The sequence below is a fragment of the Trachemys scripta genome, chromosome 12, assembly GCF_013100865.1.
Source record: "Trachemys scripta elegans isolate TJP31775 chromosome 12, CAS_Tse_1.0, whole genome shotgun sequence".
Taxonomy (NCBI): Eukaryota; Metazoa; Chordata; order Testudines; family Emydidae; genus Trachemys; species Trachemys scripta.
Window position 1 is genome coordinate 828,141 of NC_048309.1, and position 20,778 is coordinate 848,918.

Here is a 20,778-nt window from a genome sequence, read left to right on the forward strand (position 1 = left end):
GTGATGGCCCCACGTCCAGCCAGGGGGGTGCAGCACCCCCAGTTCCCGCACCGCTGCCCCCCCCCCACCGGCCTGTGGGGCTCAAACATCCATGGGGCAGGAAAAGCCTATGGAACAGCCAGTCACAAGAGGCCTCCCAGCACCCAGGTGTCTTGGGCAATGGCTCCCCCCTAGTGGCCTTGGGGGTTACTCCATGGGGCGGGCTGGGGGCCGGCGTTGAGAGCTAGCAGGGGGTCGTTGCAGTTTCTCTGGCAGTGGAGAGCGCTGCCCCAGGGAGCTGACCTAGCTGGGCTGATGGGAGCTGAGCGGGGACCCCACAGGCCAGAGGCAGCGCCGGGGCCGCTCCATTCCACGCTGCCACTGCCTGAGTTTTGGTCAGGTCTCCCCATGAGCTCCTGCCCCCAAAGTCAGGGGCTCCCCCTCCCAGAAACAGCTGCCTGCCACAGGCAGCAATAGAGCTGTTCCACCACGCTCCCCTCTGCAGGCCCAGCCAGCCCCACTCCCCACAGACACCCCATGGGCAACCCCCAGCCAGCGGAGCGTCCTGGGGGCACTGAGAGCCAGGCAGCAGATGGGGTGAGGGACCTGGAGAGGCTGGGCTGGGGCAGGCTTCAGGCTTGTGTGGCTTCAGTTCTCACTGGTGGCAAAGGGCATCTTAGCCGCAGGAGCAGCACGAGCTGGGGGGTGGAGCATGGAGACCCAGCGATGGAAACCCCGCTCCCTCCCCCTTGCTGATGGCTGAGGGTTCCTGGCACACGGGGCTGATCCTGGGCTGCAGGGTGGGAAGGACAGGCATCCTACCGTGGGCAAATGCTTTGCACAGCCCTCCCTGTGACAGCCAGCACGAGTGCAAACATGGCCATGAGCCGGGCTCTCTGGGGCCCAGTTCTCCGGGGCTGAGTTCTCCGGCACCCGGTTCTCCGGAGCTGAGCTCTCTGGGTCTGAGTTCTCCGGTGCCCGGCTCTCCGGAGCTGAGCTCCCTGGGTCTGAGTTCTCCAGCGCCCGGTTCTCCGGGGCCGGGCTCCACAGCTCCATGGCCGTGTGTGGCTCACCAGGGATATAAACCCTCCTGCTACTGCAGCGAACTGTCCATTACAGCCGTGGTGGGGTCTAGATTATAGCCCGGCTCTGGACCGTGGAGACCATGCAGCTGCTGGGGAGTGCCAAAGCCAGCAGGGCAGGACGCAGCCTCACCTCTGTAGAAGGGTCTGGCCGGCCAACAGCACCAGTAACATGCAGGGCAGACACAGCTAGCAACAAGCCTGTGGTTTGCACCGGAAGACGCTCCAAGACGTAAAGAGTGAAAATAATGATCACATGGGCTGGGAACTTCCTCCTCCATCCCCCCCACGCTCCAGCAGCCAGGTCAGCGAGCTCAGGGGCACAGCAGGAGAGAGCAGAAGAGGGTGAATCTGAGGGCGGGCGGGCAGGGCAGGCCCTGCCTCCCACAGACAGTCCCCAGCCCCCCAGATGAGGAATAGCACCGACACCAAGGGGAGCTGTAATGCTGGTTTTTAATGTCCCTAAGAACTAGGAAACAAAAATCAAAAATAGACTTTCCTTTGCTTTCTTTGATAAAAGTAATAAAACGGTTAGCGGTGTTAAATTAATCCTTAAAAAACAAAACCCAAGGAGGTTAAATAAAGCCCAGTGGGCTCTGGGTAAAAACCACAACGACTACAAAACAGCTGCAAAGACGTTTTTACACACAAAAAGAAATTCCTTTTCTCTGCTTTTCTTGTATATGGTAAACAGCTTCGGCAAACACGGAACTCGCACATGTGGAAAGGAAACATGGACGCTACGGAAACAAACCCTGCAGGGAGCCTGGTCGCCACGGACAGAACTATTTACACGGTGAACACGGAGCTGGGTTATGTGCCCGGCCAGCAGGAAGAGCCTCTGGCCCCTGCCGGCTTTTCTCTTGGAAACGACAGGCTTCAGCCAGCTGCCAGGGACCTTCTAGGCCACAGCTCTGTCTGTCAGTCAGTCCGTCCGTCCGTCCTTCATCCGTCCCAGCTCCAACTGCCGCTTCCTCAGAGCGTTAGTGTTTGAAGGGGCTGCAGACTCTTCCTATGACTGCGACGTTTGGCTTCTTTGCCCCTCGTTTAGGGCAGCAGCCGATCTTCTTCCCACGGAGCATAAGGCGAGGGAATCTCCCTCCACTCTGGTGAGGAAAGTGGCCTTGCAGGTTTACAGAGGAAAGCAAGCAGTGTGGAGCTGCCTGAAGAGAGTCCCCCAGGCCTGGCACTACACAGCCAGCAGTCTCTCCACCTGCCACATCAAACCTCCCCTCCTCTGGAGCACTGTTACCTTCGCCCCCTGCTGTCTGTCCCCACACACTGCTCTCTGCAGATTAATTGGCATTGGTCTCCCGGCTGGTGCTTTGCTCTCCGCCCGTCTCCCGATCTTTCTCTGCTGTCGAGGAAGAGGTGGAGGAGGAAGAGGAGGTGGAGGAGGAACCCGTGGAACTGAGGGTCCGTCCCGAGTGCTTATAGGCGGTGACGAGCTCCTGCAGCCGCTCTGGCGTGGGCTCCCACTTGGTGAAGCCTGCGTTGTTTTGTAGGAAGATGATAGCAGTGTTGTGCACGGCTTTGTAGTACATCTCCTCTCTGCAAGGGAAGACGACAGGTGCTCAGTTCTCGCTTCATGGGCCTGTCCAACCAGTCGCTCAGCTGCACCTGGATCCTCCCACACTAATGTCCTCCCCATCTCCCTTCCCTTGTGTCGTACTGAGGAACAGCCATTCTCTCTTAAAAGAAAGCCATACCGGTGAGTTAAAATTCAAAGAGGCAGCACACAGCCCCTCACTTGGGAGGTATCTGTCCTGACGTGCCAATACAGCTCTATAGCTAGGACCCCACTGCGAGCTCTGTGGTGCCCACATGGGGTCAAGAGGCTTCCAAAGGAGAACCTCAGAGAATCAGTGTGTGTTACTTCCCATGGACACTACAAGGGCTGCTCTGGCTAACTACATCCTGCAGTACCATTAGCTCCTGAGGAACAGGAAGATTGCAAGAAGCTCAACAAGTTAGAGAAGAGGGAACACTGTACAGATCTTGCAGCGCAGCTCCTACTCCAACATACACAGCTGGGAATTCCTACCATCCCAGCTACGAAAAATCATGTTGTCAGACATCCTGGGCCAACCAACTTGCTGCCCACCAAGCAAGCTGTTAGCCTGCCGTACAGACGCCAATGGTGAAAACTGGCCCAAGCTTCTGCTTCTTTTTAACTGCTACTGAATGGCAGAGGCCACAGGACCTTGACAAGCCCAGAAAGTTACTCTGCTCAGCCAGCCGCACCTCAGACTGTATGCTGGCGAGTGGCACATGGCGCTTCTCCACAGTACGATCTGACATACACAGGTCAGAGACATGTCCCTGAGGGAGAGGCTGACGTCCATTTTTAATAGTAGAGAAATATACACAAATACGGTGAGCCTTGATACTGTCTGTTGAGCCCAATCTGAGATGTGCTCGAGGTTCATTTTGGATACATCACTTTGCTTTTTTCTTAGCCTGTTCCATACCCCTAACCAATGTCACCTCGGAGAAGGGGATTCCTGCCAAGGGCCTCTCTAAAATGCAGTACATCTCAAGAGCATCCCAACCCAGACTTGCGAGAAAGACCTACTTTTTGCAGATATGCTGAGACCCGCTGCGGTATTCGTGATCAAAGGCTGGCAGGATGAGCTGGTGCCGCTTGAACTTGCTCTGCTCCATGCGGGTCAGGGCTGGTGTCGGAGGGTCCCTCCACTCAGGGATGAAGACAATGAAGGAGAGGGGCTCATTGGAGCTCTCCAGCAGTTTCTAATCCACAAGGAAAAGGAAAGAAGATTCTTATTTTTGATCAAGTAACGACAAGCACGACAGGCTCTGTGAGAAGGAAACGCACCCTTCTCTGAGACCAGCATAAGAGCTGCCCCAGTCCTCAGTGACCTGCTGATCTGTAACCCTGCCATGGGGATGCGGGATAGCAGCAGAGGGGAGAGAGAGGACTGTCCCAGTCCAAGCACAGTGACAGGGATAAGTGAACGTACCTCAAAGTGAGAGACCATGGCATCCATCAGTTCCTCACAGAATGGAGGATTTGCCTCAAAAGAGCCACTTATGGGGATGAAATCCAGGAATGGGCTGAAGGGAACAAGGGAAAAGATCCCAGTTAGGGAGGACCAACTGTTAATTCAAACATCTTAGAAACCATCAGCATCTGTGAAAGGGCAGCCACATGCAACCTGACTTCCTAGCAGGGCAGGGCCTGCCACATTTACTTCCCCTGTGGCACAAACGGTCACCAAGGAGAGACACTTCACCTGGGAACCTGTAGGCCAACATTCCTTGGCTCCATGTTCACTATTTTCAATCTCTTGTTTGAGGCTCCCTCTTCCTTCAGAACGAGAGGGGCATATATCCACAGACCTAATGAACAAGCCAAACCCAGGGCCTGCAACACAGTCCTGTTCATTTCATAGCCAATCCATGCCCATATACCCTCACAACCAGGCCTGGAGTAAATCACAGAAATGTAGGCCTGGAAGGGACCCCAAAAAGTCATCAAATCCAGCCCCCTGTACTGAGGCAGGACCAAGTAAACCTAGACCATCCCTGACAGGTGTTTGTCAAACCTGTTCTTAAAAACCTCCAGTTATGTGGATTCGACAACCTCCCTTGGAAGCCAATTCCAGAGTTTAACTACACTTCGAATTAGAGCGTTTTTCCAAGTATCTAACCTAACTCTCCATGGCTGCAGATACTTCCTGTCCATGCTCCAGTGGACATGGGGAACAATTGGTCAGCATCGTCTATAACATTATTCACATCTGTAAAGGGCTGTTCTAAAAAGTCCCCCCTCAGTTGTTTGTTCTCAAGACTAAACAGGCCCAGTTTTTTTTTTAACCGTTCATCATACAACAGGATTTCTAAAACCTTTTATCATTTTTGTTGCTTGCCTCTGGACTCTCTTAAATTTGCCCACATCTTTCCTAAAGTGCGGTGCCCAGAACTGGGGACAGGACTCCAGTTGAGCCCTCACCAGTGTTGAGCAGAGCGGGACAATTACCTCCTATGTCTTACATACGACACACCTGTTAATACGCCCCAGAAGGATATTAGCCTTTTTCACAACTGCATCACATTCCTGATTCTCATTCAATCTGTGATCCACTAGAACCTCCAGAACCTTTTCAGCAGTACTACCAGCTAGCCAGTTATTCCCCAGTTTGCAGCCGTGCATTTGATTTTTCCTTCCTAAAAGAAGTACTTTGCACTTGTTTTTACTGAATTTCATGTTGCTGAATTCAGATCAATTCTCCAATTTATCAAGCTAATTTTGAATTCTAATCCTGGCCATCCAAAGTGCTTGCCACCCCTCCCATCTTAGAGTCATCCCCAAATTTTATAAGCACATCTCCATTCCATTATCCAAGTCATTAATGAAAATATTGACTAGTACCAGACCCAGGATTGAATCCTGTGGGAACTCACTAGATACATCCTCCCAGTTTGACAGCGAACCATTGATAACTGCTCTGAGTACAGTCCTTCAACCAGCTGTGCACCCACCTTATAGTAATTCCATCTCTAGACCACATTTCCCTGGTTTGCTTATAAGAATGTCATGTGGGGCCGTGCCAAAAGCCTTACTAAAAATCAACATATATCACGACCCACAACCAGTAGGCCAGTAATCCTGCCAAAGAAGGAAATTAGGTTGGTTTGACATGATTTGTTCTTGACAAATCTATCCTAGCTATTCCTATATATTTGCTATTATCTTCTAATAGCCTAATTTTGACACTATTAATCAAATTGAAAGCAATCCACTGTTTCCCAGGTCCTCTTTGTTCTCCTTTTTAAAGATAGGTTCAATGTTTGCCCTTTTCTAGTCCTGTGATACCTCACTTGTCCTCCATGAGTTCTCAAAGATAACTGCTAAAAGTTCTGAGATTGCTTCAGATTCTTTAGCCTTTTCTTTCCATATTTTGGCTTGTGTCCTTTCCCTCTTGCTGTCCATATTAACTATTTGAATATCTGGTCACCACTAATCTTTTTAAGTGACGACTGAAGCAAAATAGCAATGAACAACTCAGCCTTTTTGATGTCATCAGTTATTAGTTGTCATCAATGAGAATTTAAGTTCAGGATAGAGTTCCCACCCCAGCCAAAAATGCACGCACATAGGTATACATATGGCAAGGGCAACAGAATGCAAGACTCACCCCCTGGATCCAAAATACCCATCTGTGTCCAGGAAGGCCGAACAGTACTGTTTAAAATAGCAGTTCAGGGGCGAGGCAAAGCATTCAAAACTCACTCCAAAGAGCTTGTGGAGGGCTTCAAAGACATGCACCGGGAGTGCCCCCTGCAGGCCAGTTCCTTCATACAGACCAACACCAAACATCATCTGAGGAGAGCAAACCCTCTGTGAGTGATTCCCATAAGATCTGAGCGCCACCACTGCTTCCCTCTCACTGCACTCTGACCCAGGGCCACATACCCCATTCCACCAGGCTGACAGCACCCCTTCTTTGCCCCACACTCTCAAGTCTCCAGTCAAGACTGCCCTCTAGACACTTCGTCCAACTGGGCCCCACCATCACACATCACCAATCACCACACATTCCTTCCTAGGAAGCTCCCCTCACCTGGAACTCAGGTTCATTTGGTAAATGTGTGCACTTCTCCAAGCTTGAGGGCTAATGTCAAGACAACGTGATTGTTCCCCAGCGTAGCACCCTACCCTAAAATCTCGGAGAAAACACTGTTTTAGCCCAACTCTGCTCCACTTCTGGATCGATTGTTCATAGTTTTCTGCTGGGTCTCCCAGAGCACTGCTCACAGTGTCAGTATTACAATTCCACCAGAGCTGCCTGCTGCCCAAAAGCTGAGAAGGAACCAGTACCTGATATCTACGGAGAAGGCACCAAACCCTGGGCAGAAACCTCTCACAGCCAGAGTCGTCAATGCAACTGTACCGATAGAGAAGCCACTGGAAGAGAAACCCAGGTCATTAAAACTAGCAGTAAAGGAAGCAGGAGAGTTAGAGAGCCACAGGATGCTGACTGAAGTTATAAGGAATCAGAGATGGTGGATGCTAGTACAATCCCATCCATTGAGCGAAGCAGACACTGAGGTGATGGGAGAGGTAGAGATGTTAGAGAGCTTCGTAGCATTTTTCAGGAACTCCAACTTTTAATGTGGCACACTGCAGGCTAGCCACTAGAGGGAACTTACTTTTCACCACGGACCCCACATCCAAAGTGGGGCTTGCTGTGGGGTGGGCATGTGATACAAATCAGGACCCTGGGGGCCTATTAACACCACTCTTCAGATAAGCCTCCCCACAGACAGTAGGAGCTATCCTGACTTCAGCAGGTATTATTATTTAACACTCCTGTTGCAGTAGCAGCTAGAGGCTTCTGCCAGGTCAGGGGCCCACTGCGCTAGGCACATGAACAAACATGAACTGGCCCCACTCCAGGTTCTTTTCTCCCTCAGGGCATGGACTGTCCCTCATTATACATTTGTGCAGGCCGATCATCTCTAATCAGACCACTGGCCCGTCGAGTCCAGCACAGGCAGCCCATAGCTCATGCTTCAAAGGCAAAAAGCTAATGAGGCACCCGGCCAACTGAGCAAAGTTGCTCATATGGGGAGGGCGATTCCTTTCTGACCCACCACTGATCAGCTAACACCCTGAAACGGGTGAACTTGTGATTTTAGTTTGCATTATTCCATGTTAGTGGTCATAAAATGACCTAGCCATGGTCCTTCACTCGGTGACCAGTAATGACACGTGTTTCACAGGATGCCTACACATGGAGGAATTGCTGCCTTTTATTGGCTCTAAATACCCTGCACTCTAAGTTTTAATGGATGGCCTTTTAACGAGTGGCCTAATACTGAAGGGCTGGGTAACAGCAGGCAATGATCAGTTTTCACTTAGACCCTTCGGCATTCGGAGCCCATAGGCCAGTCCATAAATATTTCATTGTTTGTGTAGTTCCTTGTCATACACTGAGGCCTGCTCTGGCCTCTACATTCTTCCCCCCACTTCCCGCTGGATCTCTGAATTCTCAAACTCTCTCTCAAAGTCAAGCAACCACCACTGGGCAGAATTCCCCTGGCAGTGTGGAAAGAGACCATGCTGTTTCAGAGTCCCTCTCAGACGGCAAGGAGAAGGCAGACCGCTCCCATTAAAAGGCAATTCACAAGGGTGAGTGTTTCTCTTGCTCAGCAGGACTGAAGTACAGCCCTTACCAGCTTGCTGAAGTAGTTGCGGCTCACTTTCACCATCTCCCCCTTGTACCGAACACATGCCACATTGTTCTCCACGTGCATTTCGACATTGGGGACTGGTGGGGAAGGGATGGCCAGTCTCACTGGGTAACAGTATACAAGCCGGTCCTGGACCTCTGGTGCTTCTACTTCGGCTATATGGGAGACAGAGAAAGACAGTCACATTAGAACCCAAGCACACTAAGGAGACAGGCCCCACCTCCACCCCAAAGACAGGAGTGATGGGTCTGGAGCGACGGCAGTAGGCCCCACTCCAAACACATAAGGAGACAGGACTGGGGTGGCCACATCACAGGTCAACCAGGCAGTCCACTCAGGCACCCAGTTAAGAGCTGAACCTGCAGCTTACTTTAAATACTTGTTGGCCAAGTGAAGCAAGTCCCTACACTCACCTCAATGGCACTCCTCTGGCTGTAACACAATAACTCTAGACACTGTAGCCAATCAATCCCAAGATTTCAGGGAATGTTCTGGGCATCCATAGACACAAAGCTATGGCTTTTGATGTAAACTGGAACACTAGACAAGCCAGATTAAGAGGAAAATCAAGGCCCCCAGGCTGGTGCTGCAAGAAGAATCTCTCTATTGCCCCCTGCTGATGTCTACGCAGATCAGCAACAGCTGCTTAATTTGCTGTGGGGCCCAGGGAAGATTGTAAACTGGAGTCTAAGGCCATGTCTACACTAACACTTATGTCAGCAAAAAAATTATTGCTCAGGGGTGGGGAAAAAAAACAAAAACAAACCCCATACCCGAGTGACTTGGCAGGAGAGCATGTCCCGCCAGCATCGCTACTGTCACTCATTGGGAGTAGTTTAATTATCCCGTCGGCATAGAACGGCTACATGGGAGACCCCACAGCAGTGCATCTGCAGCGGTACAGCTGTGCCGCTTGTAAGATCACTAGTGTCGACATAGCCTAACAGAAATAAGATAGCAGGTTTGTAAGGGAGGAAGTAGGGACCAGGAGGAGGGGATGGAGAAATGGTGGGGCGGGAAGCAGACATCTGGGAGGCATTAGAGGATACTGGCCATCTAGTCTTCAAGATGCAGGTGGAAGGTGGTGGGGAAGGAAGGAGAACCAGACAATGCTCTCCTACTGTGCTATTGTCACTTGAGCTACCACTGGACCCACCAGGTCTACCCTAATCAAACATGGCCCCTAGGATTCAAAAAGCACACCGCCCCGCACTACAACAAGTTGCATTTGACTAGGACAGGCTAGGTTGCATTCCATCATTCTGTTGTCATGTGCTGCACTGTACTGTGCCTCTTCAGAGCTTGCTGCCTACCAGATATATTGTGCTCCTTGAGGATGGCAAGATGCTTTTCCCGGATCCGCTTGACATACTCGAGCGATATGTGGTAAATCTTACTGCAGATGCCTTCAACAGAGTCCTTGGCTGCCGCAGACACATGGGGCCCACATTGCTTACGTAAGTGCTCTAGGCGGTCCTGCAGGGTCAGAGAGAGAGAGGCCCTTACACACCACAATCACCACCTCTCCACCAGCCTTTCACCAAATTCACACGGGCTTCTAACAAGGTGTCTCAGACTCACAGATCGTACCCATTCTTGGCCCCGTGCGGTGTGTGGGGGTGCCCCTTTCACTGCGACAGCCCTTCTCCCGGGGGTCCACTCTCTCTCGGGGTTACGCTCCTTCCCCCCCTCCCCCCCAAGGCTCTCTCCTCTGTACGGACAAGGCCTTTGTCTGCAGCCATATTAGGAGAGCAGCAGACATTAGCCAAGAAGCAGAAAGTCACATCCTCACATTCCATCTAAATGGCATCAAATCAATGTAATACCGGGCTGCTAAGAAGGCTCCTGTCCTAATAGCGCCACCATCACCAGATACAGAAACAGAGCTTCAGATGTTACAGAAAACTTGGTTTGATGGCGTCGGGCAAGAAATCACTTAACAGTTGTGATTGTAAAATCTATACTTTATTGTTTTGCCTTTTGGCCCCTATTTCTCTGGTTTAATCTGTATGGTCTCTGTCTAGTTCTTTGATATGTTAGGATTGGTTAGAAAATTGTTTAGTAATATTCTAGTAAAATGAGCAACTCCGGGACACAGTCCCAAGATCAGCTGCCAGACCTCAACACGCTGCCAACCACCACACCGTGCAGAAGCTGGAGTCCCCTAGATGGCCTGATCCTGACTGGCCATCATCTGCCTTATTGGGAGTGGTGAGCACTGTCTGCATAGCATGTGCATTCTATTTTGGTGACTGTTAATAAATAGAGGTTAAGCAGGATATTACCGTGTAAGGCTCTTTCACTGGTAAAAGACCCTGCAAACCCACAGACTGCAGGGTTACACCAGAGCCCTAGGAACAGGGTAAGGGTGAGTGCCCCTAGAGAATGTGAGTAACAGAGAATTTTGTGCAGGTAACACTTCTATCTCACAAAGCAGCTGTAAGTGAGAAGACAACCACAAACTATCCAACGAGGGGCTTTTCCTTGCCCTCTACCTTTTCTTCAATTCAGTGCATTCAGCTGTACCGAGCTGGAAAGGGGATACTGACCATGTAGTCCTCCTTAGAGGCTGAATGGTCCCGTCGCAGCCAGCTGAAGGTGTCCTCCACATTCCATTTCACAACTTTCCTACTGTCTGGTGACGCACTCCTGCACACAATGGGGAAATAGGAATTTACCCCACAGCTGCTGTGACATGTCCCTTCCCAACACAGGCCCCCCTATCAGTGGGGGAAATGTGGCAGCCGTGTCTTCCACAATGCAGTGCCCTCTCACTGCCATCCAGGATTCCTGTGGGCAGTTTCTCAGATGCCTGCCTGATCAGGACCTGCCATGCTGTCTCCAAGACAATGTAGATGGCTGCTCTCCTCTCTGCAACAGGAATTGGAGGTAAAGGAATTGTCCTAACTGACTAATAGTCCTTTCACCTCCAAAGGTGTCCACTACTGGAAGCTTCAAGGGAAGGCATAAAATCCTCCACTCCCCAATGAACTAAAACTAAAACTGAATCAATGGAAGCTGCAACCTTCTACCACAGGGGTCCCCAACGCGGTGCCCGCAGGCCCCATGGCACCTGCTGGGGCATCTAAGAGCACCAGCATACTGGCCGACGGACAAGCATCCGCCGAAATGCCGCTGAGCAGTGTCATCCAGAGGTGTCACCGCCGAAATGCCGCCGATTTTCGGCGGCATTTCGGCGATGATGCCTCTAGATGACGCTGCTTCTTGGTGGCATTTCGGCAGCGACGCCTATTGATGTTGCCGCTTGTCAGCGGCATTTCAGCGGATGCTCATCCGCCGCCACGGTCCTCCGTGGCTCATCTGGCACCCGCCAGACGAAAAAGACTGGGGACCACTGTTCTACCATGTCTGGACTGGACTATCTGTATAGGGTTTAAATTTTGAGCTCCTTGGGGCAGGGCTCTGCCTTGCTTCAGCCACCAATGCTTCTCAATGAAAAGTAATATGGCATCTCACTGTGCCATTCTGTACCTCAGCCAGGAATTTGTTCTTTCTTCCTGATCCTGAAGTATCTTTAGCTCTTATCATTTTTAACCTAACTTGTGCACATACTATCCTCATTAATAAAAAGCCTAGCAAAAATAAAGGATTGACCTATTTGTCGCAATACTATCCTGTAATGGAGAGTTCCACAGAGCATTCACACGCTGTGTAATATTACCTTTTATCCATTTTAAATTGGTTGCCATTTCCTACCATAGGTGCTACTGTTCTTGTCTTATCACAAGGATACACAGCACCCGGTTGGCCTTCTCTGTGCCAGGCATTTCACAGATTCTCACGATCTCAATAGCACAAATCTTCCCAAACTCATGCCCTACCGATCTGCTCCCCCACAGGATGCTGCCGATCATTTTCATTGCCTTTCTTGGGGGTCTTTTCTAGTCCTGCTTCGTTCTTACTGAGAAGAGGTGACCAATACTGAGAAGAATTCAAGGTGGGGATGCAACTGCCACTTCTAGAAAGGCTTTAGAATATTCTCTGCTCTCAGAAGCTGATAATACAAACTGCAAGAGACAATCCCAACCTGGATTCAATAAGCCGTTTCGCAGCCTCGGCATATTTGAATAGCAGTCGCTTGGCTTCCTCACGGAACTTGATTCGGGATAATCTGAAACAAATACAAATACACACGTATCCCAGTCAGCTCCCAGTTACCACGCCAAGCAGGAAGCATCAGGGCCCTTCACTCAAGCTTGCTGCTTCTCCACTGGGGAAAGTGAAACTCAGCAGTAAAAAATCCCCTAAGAACAGAAACCCCACAGGTGCACTTTGCTTGAGCAGTACCTGATGGGAATGTCATTCATGATTTCTCTGAACATGGAAGGAGAGACTACTGGCTCACAGTTGCTTGGTAACAGAGGGTCTGTCCCTTTATCCACTACCTTCCGCTCCAACATCCAGCGATTAAATGATTCCCGTGGAGGGTCAATCCCTAGAGGAAAAGAAAAAAAGTTTGCTTATTACTATTTAATATTAGTATTATGGTTAGGGCCCTACCAAATTCACAGCCATGAAAAACGCGTCACGGACTGTCAAATCTGGTCTTTCCCCAATGAAATCTAGTCTTTTGTGTACTTTTACCCTATACTATACAGATTTCACGTGGGAGACCAGCATTTCTCAAATTGGGGGAGCTGACCCAAAAGGGTGTGGTGGGGGGTGCCGCAGGGTTATTTTAGTGGGGTTGCGGTATTGCCACCCTTACTTCTGCACTGCTTTCAGAGCTGGGTGGCTGGCGAGCGGCGGCTGTTGGCCGGGCACCCAGCTCTGAAAACAGTGCCCCAACAGCAGCAGCGCAGAAGCAAGGGTGGCAATATCACAACATGCCATCCTTACTTCTGCCTTCAGAGCTGGGCTCCTGGCCAGCTGCCACCGCTCTCGTGCTGCCCAGCTCTGAAGGCAGCGCCGCCACCAGCAGCAGCACAGAAGTAAGGGTAGCAGTACTGCAACCCCCCTACAATAACCTTGCGACTGCCCCCACAACTCCTTTTTGGGTCAGGACTCCTACAATTACAACGCACTGAAATTTCAGATTTAAATAGCAGAAATCATGAAATTTTGATTTTTAAAATCCTACGGCCATGAAATTGACCAAAATGGACCATGAATTTGGTAGAGCCCTAATTATGGCACTGCCCAGATGCTTGGATCAGGGTCTCATCCTGCTGCATGAAGCTCTGCGTGAGGAGTCTACAATCTTATGCTCTTTGACACAATTTTAGAGAGCCACCTAAGGAAGGCAAAGAACAGGGAAGAGGAGAGACAGACTAGAGGGGCAGATGAAGATGAGACAGAAGGAAGGAAAGCAAGGCACTGCAGTGGTAGGGGGAAAGAGAGAGAGAGACACACACACAAGAATTTACCCTCTCGCTGCTGGCAGAGTTCCCGGTAATGCTGCCGCAGCTTCAGTATGAGCTGGGATCGAAGCAGCTCCACCTCGGGGTGCAGAGGCAGCACTTCAGAGGGTGCCCTCTGCTTAATCACTGCATTTGTTTGGATATCCAGGTCCCAGTATACTCTGCGGCAGAAGGAACGGTCGTCAGGATGGTCAGATATTTAACCAATTGTCTCCCCTTAAAGAAGTCACCTTGGGACGTACCAGCAGTCAGAAGACTGAACCACCCAGACTTCCCCAACCTGGAGCCTGCCAAGTTCCCCTTCACAGGCATGGGGGAAGTCTGCTGTCCCCAACTTGGTAACAAGGAAAGAGCAGAAGCAAAGAGGAGACAACTCACTCAGTTGGTCGTAAAAGAGCTGCCTGTTGTTTATCTTCGGGTGTAATACCACACAACTTTAAAATAGGGGTTCCTGGAATACTGGGAGAACTGGGGACTGGCTGGGCAGTAGGGGTCGCTGGAACATCCACCTGAGAGTGAGAAATGCCAGTCATTACCCTAGAAAATAAGGCACTGGGGCACCATGCCAATTATCCCCCAAATCACTCCCTCAACAGTGCAGAACTCAGGATGCCCAGCTGATGGCTAGAGACAGAGTATGTTCACGTTGCCTCTGGCATACACAAATATGGGCACCTACATTACCCCGTTGTTCAGTCATAGCCCATTTCCCAGCACAGAGGCACACACAATTCCTTCACCGCCACAAGTACAATAACTATTGGGCATAGGTCTGAGTCCGATTTTCCTGTTCTTTGGGTGCCAGGCGACATGGGGCTGAGTTACTAGACAGTAACTGGGGCTGTCCTCTGACCTTGAACAGTTCAGGTGACTCTTTGAGATCAAGTTCCAGGCCCCCTTGATTTCTGTTTCTAATACAAGTCTCACACATGGAAGGAAGGGACACACAGTGAAGACAGTGCCTTTGTACAGCCATTCCTTTAGGATTACTTACTCTGTGCCACTCTAGGAATTCAGGGTAATGAGGCTTAAATATCTTTTCCTGTCACAGCGCCGCAACCACCACTTTGTAAAAAACTCTTCTGAACAGAAATGTTAACTCTTAACATCAGCAACAACTGAACATCTTTCACTTGAACACAATGATCTCAAAGCTTACCTTCAGCTTATCCTCCCATCGTATTCCTATCCTTAGTCCTCCCATTTACTCAATCCTCAGAGAATGTTGCAATTCACAGAGGTTCACTCACAGAATCTTGGCTGTAAAGTCCTCCAGGACACCTCCCTAACAGGTTCTCTTTCACAGTCCAGTCACCATCTCACAAAAACAACAGCTAGGAAGAATCTTCTTTTTGCCAACTGGTTTGTGCTTGCTAATGCTCCCAGATTCAGCTGCTGCAGTTTTGATCAACAGCAGCAAGATTTGTGTGCTCTCTCTCTCACCTTGGCCTGTGCTTTTCAGCCCTCATCACCTCCCTCAAACGAATGCCTCACTCTCTTGGGACACAGCCTCCCATCTGCTGTGCACTACGGAATCGGATATTTTTGGCCTTTCATTACTGAAAGCACCTTTCAGTTGACTTCCTGGTTTGGTAGGAGTGGTTACTTTCAGGCTGGTTTGACAGGAAACCTTCCCTTTAGAGGCACAGCATGCAAGGCCAGAAACAACCACCAGATCATCCAGTCTGACCACCTGTACATCGCAGGCCACCAACACCAGTCAGCACCCGCACACTAACCCAGGAACCAAAATTCAATTAAAGTATCACAGCCCACAGGAGACCAGACTGTTCTGTGCACGGGGAAAGAATAGGAGGGAACTAGGGGCACAAGTGCCCCAGGCCTCTGCAATGGCATAGAAATGATTAAGTGAGATATATCCAGATAATCCTGGCAAGTGACCCACACCCACATGTTTCAGAAAAAGGCGAACTACCCCTCCCTCTCCCCAAGATCACTGCCAACATGACTAGAGGGAAAATTCCTTCCCAATGCCACATATGGTGATCAGTCAGATCCTGAGCATGCCCCTCGCAGGCCCAGCAGGCTGATACACAAGGCTCTGCCCACTTGCTGCACTGTACTTAGACACATTATCTGTAGTATGAGACAGTCAGAAATTTGGAGTCATCCTGTCACCTTAATCCCTTTTGTAGGCGTCTCTCTGCTCCCCAGGCATTCAGCAGCCTTAGCCCAGTGCAGACTGCCTCAGTTCCACTCCCTTTTCCCTCAGCAACCCAGGTTTTTCCTCAATATTCAAAATGTGTCGCCACAGAATCTTCAGTTCTTATAGGAGCTTCCATGAGAAACTCAGCTCTGTCATCTGCTGGCCAATTCTTTAGTAGCCACCCTCCTTCTGTCTAATCTTAAACTATATTTGACATTAATTCTAGTGTTTAGTCCAACCTGGATGTGCTTAAGGACACCTTACAGAGAACTAGGACCCACCTTAGCTTTCTTCACGCTGTTACCACTGGGCTGAACTTCCTCAGAGAGTCTCCTCTTCCTTGGCTTGCTCTCCGGAGTGGTTTCCAACACTCCTCCTTCCGCAGGCATTGGAGCAGCATTCAATCCCAGAGGATCCGACTAAGAGGATAGTTACAACAAGAATCATTAGTTCACAAGCCTTCCACAACTCCAACTGGAGAGAACAAGCTCTCGTCTTCCCCATTTCATTGCCCCAATCTCTCAAGTGGAGAGAAACTGGGGCATTATAGGTTGACACATGAAGAGAGTAGGTAATTCCAGCAGTGTCCCCACCCCAAAAAGAGAAATGCCTAGCCAAAGCCAGATAAGACACCTGTAGCAGGATAAGCTGCTTCCCCACAGTGTCCTGCCAGTACCAGACACCTTCATCCCAAGAGAGGAGCAGACCCTCAGAAGAGGAGCTCTCTCTCTATAATACCACTCCAACAGGAGTGCCATATAAATCCCAGTAGGGCATCCCTGCATCACTATGACCACCGGAGGCAAACAGTTACTCACAATGACATCGTGCTGTCCCAGGACAGGCATCTCCCACAGTGACTGGTTGGTGAAACGGTTGAAGTAGTAAGGGCGATTCTCCCGTTTGCTCCAGCACTTCTCCCAGCCAGCCTGCACCAGCTCATCTAGGAGACAGGAAAAGTATCAGCACAAGAGCAGCCCTGGACAGCAACCCTGCTGCTCCAGTCCCCATCACTGTCACAGCACATGCTAAACTGGGGTGGGAAGGGGGAAATATCATCCCAAAATCCCCTCTACCGCTCCGAGAGGCTCCTTACCCTAAACTTTCTCCTCTCCCTCTCTGCTGCCACAGGGCTCCAGAATCATATTCCTGACCCCCTAAACAGCAGAACAAGTACCTGGCAGGTCCTGCACCAGTCGGATGGGTTTCGGGGAGCTGGGCTGGTTCTGGTTAGAGGTACCAGGTGAGTGACTCATCAGAGAAGCTTCCTCCCCAGGGCTACCGTGATTCTCATTGGCCATTTCTCAGAACATGCACTAGAGAAAATATACACAAACAGCACATCAAAATATGATTTGTGCAAGGCTGGCCCTGTGCCCAGAGCCAGATCAACAGCTTAGCTCTAGCAATACAATCCTGTATCAGCAACAACAGAGGGCTTGAAACGGGGTGGGGAGCACCTGACTCCATGGCAGAAAGCTGTTACAGATGGCTGTTAACCTAATTACACACTGATTAATAGGAACTTTTAACTCTGAACAACACACAAGAGGGGAATCACTTAGCAGCATTAAAAAACACACAACTTACAACTAGACCTCATCAGAAAGGTCAAGTGTCTGATACCCTACTGGCCTACCTGGAAGAGAAACCACTTCTCACCTGAGAACATATGCAGCCCTCCCCCATCTCAACCATACCAGGAACAGAGTGCACCCTCATCTGCTCCCGTAATCTTTATAAGATAGCATTGGCTTAAAACAATACATACACACACAAACTTTGTTAGCTTTAAACTTGAGGCATCTATTAAACATTCAAGTACTACATAAAATAACTCCAGTGCTCTTAGAAAGACAACCTGTGAGATCCACAAGCAAACACAGGCTGGGAGGCAAGAACTCCTTGGTCCTGTCACTGACTTGCTCCAGGGCTTTGAACAAGCTACCGCACCTCTCTGTACTTCAATTTCTTGAGCTGCAAAATGGGGGTGACACTCCTATCTCTATCCACAAAAGGGAACGTGGAGGTTAATTAGGTCATACTGCTAAAGCATCCTGTAAGTATTATTAAATGTTGTCAGTTGGAGAGACAGGCTCTTCTCTTCTCAGTCAACCCTCCCTGTGAAGCGATCAAAACACTTGTCCTGGGTCAAGTATCAGAGATGGCTTCTCTATCAAACCTAAACATGCTGGCTCTACAGTGAAGCAAGGAAAAAGGGATGAATGTTAAGGAGTTTTCAGCAGTTACCCCCTTTTTCCAACTCCAACTGGGCAGGTGCCTTTGTATTTCACCACCCTTCTGTCCCCCCCCCCCCCCCAGTTCAGTATCTAAGACAGTGGCACCTCTTTGCAATTAAAGAAGTTTATTTAAGTGGCACTAATATAAAATAATAGTGCAAAGTGGCCATGCTCTCATCTTTCATCTATAGAGACCCATGTTAAAATCCTGGGTCACGTGATAAATCTGGTGGTCACTCAGTCTACTCCCTTCCTGCACATTTCACAACAGGCAGTACGTTCAGCAGAAGTGGAATAGAAGGAAGTTCTACGAATCAGGAATGAGCACTGGCTGCCTGTGGTGCTAACTACAAAAGGAGAATGTGGTGCAGGTCAGAACTGAAGTGTATTGGTAGGCATGCCTGGCGGGGGAGGTGCCACAAAGAGGGAACCACCCTCCTTCCTTCTCCCAGTAAAGGCAATATAGTGGGTTAATGGAAGTGTGCAGGTCTTCTAGAAGTCTTGATTCTCCAGAGCCAGGCAAGAGACAAGCCCACAGCTGAAAGGCTGTATATTATCCGAGAGCACCTATTAGCCTGCACCACAACATACAAATATTTGTACCCTTCGGCAAGTGGAGAAGTTCTATTAATTTTGCATATCTGTGCTGTTTCCTCCACTCTAACCCCAGGGTGACCTCTACAGTCATCCTAACCAGGAGTGAGCAGAGGCTGCAAAAAGGCTCAATCATTTTGCAGGAAAAAAGCAACAGTTCAGCCCCGCGCTAAAGTCACTTTCATGCACCAGCCCATAGCTGGAATCTGCGTTTCACAGGGCGCCGGCCTCACAAGCTTCATTGCATCGTCCATTACATTAATCACCCATCTTGGCTGACTTCTAAAAGCTTTTAATCCTTCCTCTTTAGAAAAAGATGTAAAAGACCCAAGCCTATGCTTATTCAATCGGATTGCTGGTGTGTCCTCGGTTACAGATTGTGTGCATTGTACTTAAATGTAGTGGGGTAAGGCCCAAAATAAACCAGGTGTGGACTTCAAGAAGCTACAGCTACTTACAGGCTACAAAGTGTTCAATAAAATGACAGAAGTTGGTGCGAGGTTTGATATGTGGCGTATATAATATTTAGCTAATGCTTTTCATCCAGAGAGTTTAAAGTACTTAACAAATGAAGTGCCATCTCCATTTACAGACAGGAAAATGGAAGCAGAGAGAGTGATTCTTCCCAACTCACTGAAGAAAGTGTGGCTGAGTAGACTATAAACCCAGGTCCCTTATACCCAGTCCCCTTCTCTCTCCAGTGGACCATGCTGATGGGAATATTTGGAGGAGCACTTTGGCCTGTATCTCACCAATGCTTGGACTTAAAATGGATCCAAAATAACCATTATATATTGGTTATGTTATCAGTGTTGTGTACAGTACTTTACAGACATAAGATCTGGTCCCTGCCCCAAAGACTTATAACCTGGAAGTGGTAACTACCAAAACAGAGTACAGTAAGGTGGAAGAAGACACACAGCAAGGGAGTACAGCCAGAAGGAGCATGATTTGTTCCACTTCATCAATAGGGGATTTTACATGTTTCGCTCTATAATCAGACAGAAGGAGGGATGCAGCCATTAGGAATGAGCAGCAGAGGGGGGAGAAATTGTGAAGATATTTCCTGTCATCCCAAAGGCAGGGCTGCTCGCTGGGGCTGGGAAAGTCGAACACCATCACAACTCATCCCTGCACTGCTTTTGGGTGTCAGTCTGGCCGCACAGCCCATGGAACTGTCATTGCTCAATACCAGAGTGTGTACCTCCTAGCCCCCGGGCTATTTCTACTGAGAACGACACTGACAAACTAATGATTTGGTTGTTGTTTTTAATGGGTAACACATGGGAAGGTCATTGGCGAGAAGCAGAAGAATGCGCTTGTGTTAACTCACATGAACATCAAACAGAAATGACACGAGCCTAACGTACAGTCTGAAAGGGCCCGTTACAGCCGGGGCAGTGCGCGCCGGCGGCGCGGCGTCAGGCGGAGGCGGCGGCGGCGATACCCGGAGGCGGAGGCTGGAGATCCCGCGCGCGGAGGCGCCGTCCCTTGGCGGCCAGGAGACGCGGAACAGCAGGGCCCGGCTCCCCGCTGCCGGGCGGCGTCCAGCCGGGCCGGGGTCGCGCAGCTCCGTGGGCGCCGCCGAGCTACTTACAATTGCGGGTTGGGTCGCGGGCCTCTCCAGCGACGCCGTGCGCTGCGCGGGGCTGCGGCCGCATCTTCACAGCGGGCGGGGGCGCGCCTGGCCCGCGGCGGGCGCTACGGGGCGAGAACAGGCCGCGTTAGTGCCCGCCCGCCCCTGCCCCTGCCCCTGCCCCTGCCCCGCGCCGGGGCCCGCGCGGACAGCGGCGGCCGGGGGCAGGGCGCGCAGGACTCTAAGATGGCGGCCGAGGACCCGGGGCCGCCTCCCCCTCAGCCGCGCGGGTCCCTCACATCCCCCTCCCGGCGGCGCGGCCCCGCCCCGCCTCATCTCCCGGGGCGCGGCCCCCGCCCACCCGGGCGCGGCCGGTACCTGCGTGTGAGGTCAGGGGCTGGGGGCACCGGAGAGCGCTCCGCTTCCTGCTACCGTCCCGCCTCCGCCGCGCCCTCCCCTCCGCCGCCATCTTGTGTCGGGACCCGGAGCAGCCAGTGCGCAGCCGCTGGGCCGCCCCGCCCCGGGTACTGCGCAGGCGCCG

General features: G+C 50.6%; 1 protein-coding gene across 4 annotated transcripts; it reads right to left on the reverse strand.

Annotated features, from left to right (window-relative positions):
• Nucleotides 1–1,495: 1,495 nt before the first annotated feature.
• On the reverse strand, nt 1,496–20,721 carry PCIF1 (PDX1 C-terminal inhibiting factor 1). 4 transcript variants are annotated; one of them, XM_034787019.1, is made up of 16 exons: nt 19,995–20,278; nt 17,005–17,143; nt 16,646–16,770; nt 16,109–16,246; nt 14,039–14,169; nt 13,667–13,821; nt 12,588–12,735; nt 12,328–12,411; nt 10,829–10,928; nt 9,593–9,755; nt 8,262–8,434; nt 6,904–6,990; nt 6,221–6,405; nt 4,043–4,136; nt 3,637–3,812; nt 1,496–2,612 (listed from the first exon to the last, which is right to left on the reverse strand). In XM_034787019.1, exons 2-16 carry the CDS (start codon nt 17,126–17,128, stop codon nt 2,357–2,359), a joined length of 2,139 nt encoding a protein of 712 aa, XP_034642910.1. In that variant the 5' UTR covers nt 17,129–17,143; nt 19,995–20,278; the 3' UTR covers nt 1,496–2,356. The 4 variants fall into 4 exon arrangements, with proteins under 4 accessions (XP_034642910.1, XP_034642908.1, XP_034642909.1 ...); XM_034787017.1 differs by lacking the exon at nt 19,995–20,278 and adding an exon at nt 20,616–20,721 and having other exon boundaries at nt 2,357–2,612; XM_034787018.1 differs by having other exon boundaries at nt 2,357–2,612; nt 20,259–20,283.
• Nucleotides 20,722–20,778: the final 57 nt, after the last annotated feature.

Coding starts and splice junctions, on each gene's coding strand:
- PCIF1 (XM_034787019.1), bottom strand. CDS start 17,128: ATGGCCAATGAGAATCACGGTAGCCCTGGGGAGGAAGCTTCTCTGATG. Junction 4,137..6,220: donor GGGTATTTTGGATCCAGGGG/GTGAGTCTTGCA, acceptor TGTTCCCTTCAG/CCCATTCCTGGATTTCATCC. Junction 3,813..4,042: donor CCATGGTCTCTCACTTTGAG/GTACGTTCACTT, acceptor CTTGTGGATTAG/AAACTGCTGGAGAGCTCCAA.